The 4,723-nt window shown below is 35.8% G+C and overlaps 1 protein-coding gene across 1 annotated transcript; it reads left to right on the forward strand.

Annotated features, from left to right (window-relative positions):
• The first annotated feature begins 3,017 nt into the window (after positions 1–3,017).
• Positions 3,018–4,723, forward strand: LOC140804731 (SNF1-related protein kinase regulatory subunit gamma-like PV42a). Its single transcript, XM_073160834.1, has 3 exons — positions 3,018–3,459; positions 3,706–4,057; positions 4,152–4,723. The coding sequence occupies exons 1-3, from the start codon at positions 3,032–3,034 to the stop codon at positions 4,488–4,490; spliced, it is 1,119 nt and encodes a 372-aa protein (XP_073016935.1). The 5' UTR covers positions 3,018–3,031; the 3' UTR covers positions 4,491–4,723.

Consider the following 4,723-nt stretch of genomic DNA (forward strand, 5'->3'; position numbering starts at 1 on the left):
ATCATCAATCTGGTTTTAAGATATTTATACATAAGTCTACTTACTGTGATTTGCTAGAAATTTCGTTTGCTGAAGTCTGGAATCTGCCTGTCTCGCTACTGTTTTTTACAGTTCGAAAATACACTCTCTTAGCTCAATTTTCAAGTGATAACTCAACACTCGTGTAACAACAATTTCATAGACTTGAGGGTGTTATTTATAGGTCAAATACTTACTGTTAGTCTCCCTATTAATGACCATAATCTCCATTAACACTTTTATTCCATGTTAATGCTTCAGTTACAAGTCTAAGCTGAATCAGTAACTGTCTGCTGGAATCTCGCTCTTCTGCCGCTGGATTTTTTTATCTATTGTCTGCTGATGGATTCTAATCTACTGGAAAAATACCAGCTTCTGCTGGAAATTTTGCATTGCTGCTGAATTTTGATAGCCGCTACAAAATACTAACTGCTGCTGGAAATTCAGGTTCTCACAGTATAAACTGAAGCAAAAGCCCAAATTCATACCTTACTTTTATCTCATTTGGTTATGCATTTGGTTTCATCCATATCCTATGATAATTTCTTGTTATATAACTCGAATTGAGGCTGGATTGATAATATTATTGTCTTCAATTTCTCGAAGTTCTGTGATATATGTGAAATGGACAAAGTATAAGCTCGTTAGTACCAACTTTAGATTTTCCTTTGTCGGTTTGATGTATAAGGCTGATCTTTTCAATCCACGAGATGAAGGGTTGACTTGAAGGCTCAAGATAAAGATCTGGAGCTTCAATTTTTGCTCTAGTGTGAGCTTTGTCATAACAGCTACCCACCAATGATCACTGATATATTAATATAATACCAGATCGTCTTCATCTTAAGAAATAGACATTTTCGGGAGATTTTAACAAATTTCTTTTAATTGGATTAATCTTTTTTTTGTGGTCTTCTTTCTATATGAATTTTGCATCCTTATTTAGTGATGGACTAAACATTCTCCTTTGATTTGCTAAATTTTTAAAATATTTAACAAATCCATACAAACTTTAAAAAAATTATCGTCTTTGAGGTTTTCTGGAAAATTTTGTACTTTTTTCATAATGTGTTATTGTTGAATTATTCTCGATTCATCGATTTATATTCAAATATATTCAATTTTCCTTGTTGCGATGACTAACTTGTTTTCTGATAAGGCAAGTCTTTTTTACACATCTGAGAGAAAATCTCTAAATATTTAATATATTCATCTATATTTTTAGATGTTATTAAAACATTATCAATATAAACAAACATAAATTTAAAATAATCTTTAAACACATTATTCATATTTCTTTGAAACATTTGAGGTGAATTATCCAATATCATTGGTAATACTTCCCTAATATGGAGAAAGCTGTGAATTCTTGTTTTATTCCTGATGGGTAATGACTCAATTAAATTATTCAATTTTATTATTGAGGCCCAAATTATTAATTATAAAAGCCCAAGCCCACAATTAATTATAAAAATCTAAGCCCACTATAAACTCCAAAAAAATCTATTAATAGGAGATGATTCCCATTATTCAAAGGAGGATGATTTTATGCTTAAATTTTTTAGCTTTCAATTAACATCTTTGATTTATTTTCTGACTTGAGCGTCGGAGTATCTACGCCGGGCAAACTCCGGCGCTTCTGACGTTTGTTTGTGACGCAGGTAATAACCCACAAAGATTTCTTTCCACCAGCTACCTAGACCCGTTTACGAACCCGCAGAGTAACTCGGGTAATCATATTTTTTGGCTACATCAATTCATTTATCCGAATTTGATAGAATCCAAACTTACAATCGGATTTATAGAATATTTTGGCGTTGTGTATACAACTGATTAAATGTTCTTTACTGGACATAAAATACCCATCAAAATCCATAATTTTATTAATTTCTTGATAATTAATTGTTAATCTTGGTTTGCTCTGTTTTATTTTACAATGCTTTCTTACCAGGAAACCTAGACTGCTATAACTTATTTTTCTTCTTTGATTGAACCGGGGTTTAAAAGCTCTTGATAATAATATGTGTATCCTTTTGATATACTATATTCACTAGGATAGATTTATATCTAACAAAATCATATTCATTGCTTTGATTTTAAGGCTGATTTCGAGTTGGTTTCTGACCCACCATGTCAAGAGATCTTCGTATCATTCCCTTGACATCTTTTAGAGTTATTTTTTATTTGAACTCTACATCCTTCTAGAACTCTCAAAGATCTCCGTTGAGTTTAGAAAAATCCGTGACTCTTTCTATGAACTTTTTACTTTGAATCATAAGTTTACTTTACGGTTCTGATATGTTCTTATTTGATCTTGATGTCTAACTTTGGTTAGCTTTTTTGTAAATATTCCAAAGTATTGGAATAACCCATGTAAATATTTAATCTCGAGCATATGTTGGAATCCATAATTTTTGAGAAAATCTCCATTTCAGACATTTAATTACACAATAATAATAACATTATATATTTGAAATAATTAAGCTCAGTAATAAAATTAAAGATATTTTTTATCATTTTATCAAAATTGAGAAGTTCAAACTAAAATTTAATATCAAGAATAAATCCAAAAATGGAATATTTTTCTCTTAGTTACCTATGATTTTTCTTATTTTTCATTTTTCGTTTTTCATAAATTTAATCAATCTCATAAAAACCTCATCTTCTACAATTTGTGGGTGGGAAAAAAACCCAATTGAGCGTTAACATGTGTATGGCCGACAATTGGAACAGATGGTTTATAGGCGGTAGCCGATAATTTTTATCGTAACAGATATAAAGGTATATCTGTTTACGTGGAAGATTTTATAGTAAATTAATACACACGTGCCACTGTAAAAGAAAATGTCAATAAAATTTGTTATTACAAAGCCCAAATGCGAATCACAGCCACGTGCCACGTAGTAAAACCCATGCAAGCTTGGAAACCGACACCTGTATAACTTCAATTCCTTATTCCCTTCAATCCATGGCATATTTCATTCGTTCTCCTCAAAAAAAAAAAAACTCCCCCATCATGCAAGCGACTAGAATCGATGAAAAATCCCCTGAATTCAACACTCAGCTGCAGAGGCTGAGGGAGAAGAAAGCGAGAGATGTAACGACGGAGAAAAGAAGGCTGGTGGAGGTTCCCTACACTGCTTCTTTGGCGGACACCATGAACGCCCTGATGGCCAACAGGGTCTCCGCAGTGCCCGTGGCGGCGCCTCCGGGACACTGGATCGGTGCCGGTGGTTCCATGATTATGGAGTCCGATAAGCAGACTGGGGCCGCCAGGAAACACTACATAGGGATGGTGACTTTGCTGGATGTTCTGTCTCATATTGCTGTGAATAATGTCGACCGGGCCGGAGAATTCGAGCGGAAGATGCAGGTACCCGTGTCATCCATTATAGGGCATTGCCTCGAGAGTCTCAGTCTTTGGACTCTAAACTCTAATACTAGGTTTGCTCTCTCTCTCTGCATTTCTCTGCTGAAATTGAGTGATTCACGATGTGATTCAAAAATCTATTTGTTTATTGCTAAGACATTGCTCTATTAAGATTGAAGTGAAACATAAAAGCATCTGAGAAAGGTTCCATTAGTTTATCACTAATTATTTCTTGTCCGCAATGTTTTTTTAATTTTTTCTTACATTTTTTGGGTGAGAGCATTGATGGATGTTATTTTCATTGATGTGTACAAAATCAGCATATTGGACTGTATGGAAGTTCTAAGCAAAGGAATTCACCGAGTTTTGGTACCAGTGGACAGCAACACGGAGAACGTAGCCGGAGTGGAGCTGGTTGAATTGGCATTCGGCTATAGAATGCTAACTCAAATGGATCTGCTCAAGTTCTTGAAGGCACATGAGTCTGAGCTTAAAGGTATCATGGGCCGACGTGTGAGAGAACTTGGATTCGTGGGCGACATTGTTTTCGGGGTTACCGATCAAACCAAAGTTATTGATGCTATTAAGTGCATGAATATGGCGTCTCTTAACGCTGTACCCGTCATTGAAGCTACGATGGATATCGAGGAGGATCGCAGCCAGCTTATCAATGTAATCTACTTTCGCATTATTTGATAAAGAACTCATCTCTTTTTCTCGTCTGTCTAATTTAAGCTGCTATATATGTTTGGCACTATTAATCCAGGGAAAAGATAGGAAACTCGTGGGAACATTCTCGTCGACTGATCTCCGAGTATGCCCAATATCTCAACTCGAATCCAGCCTGCACTTGAACATCGTGGACTTCATTCAGCAACTCGCAGAGAGCCCACTGCACAAAGCCTGTAGCATGAAAAACTCTACTAAAGAACTCATTACCTGCAACCCCGAGTCACCCCTACAGGATGTGTTGGACAAGGTCATCAACAACCATGTTCACCGGGTTTGGGTCGTGGATGAGCAGCAGGGCACACTGGCGGGGCTTATTTCCCTGACAGATATCATCCACACAATCCGAACTTGGATGCTTTCGGAGCCGGCTTGATCAAGTTGATGCGTTGGCTGGTTTGGTGTAGTAAAATGGCTTGGTTTTTAGTAGTTTTTACCTCAACTCTATAATCTAGTATGTATATCGCGTATCTTTGAGCCTGATAGAAATATTCGGACCGTGTGTTGTTAATGGCTGCTGCCTGGTTTTGAAGCTTTTTGGTTCTTACGCCCAAGAGTAATTCCTTCTTTTTGCTTAGAAACGATCCTTATATACCGATAACATTTAAA

Source organism: Primulina eburnea, chromosome 11 (assembly GCF_022965805.1).
Source record: "Primulina eburnea isolate SZY01 chromosome 11, ASM2296580v1, whole genome shotgun sequence".
Classification (NCBI taxonomy): domain Eukaryota; kingdom Viridiplantae; phylum Streptophyta; class Magnoliopsida; order Lamiales; family Gesneriaceae; genus Primulina; species Primulina eburnea.

What these genes read in the sequence shown, in the direction of transcription:
- LOC140804731 (XM_073160834.1), top strand. Translation starts at nt 3,032, where the DNA reads ATGCAAGCGACTAGAATCGATGAAAAATCCCCTGAATTCAACACTCAG. An exon ending in ACTCTAAACTCTAATACTAG is followed by an intron (nt 3,460 to 3,705) that starts GTTTGCTCTCTC and finishes GTACAAAATCAG; the next exon opens with CATATTGGACTGTATGGAAG. An exon ending in ATCGCAGCCAGCTTATCAAT is followed by an intron (nt 4,058 to 4,151) that starts GTAATCTACTTT and finishes CTATTAATCCAG; the next exon opens with GGAAAAGATAGGAAACTCGT.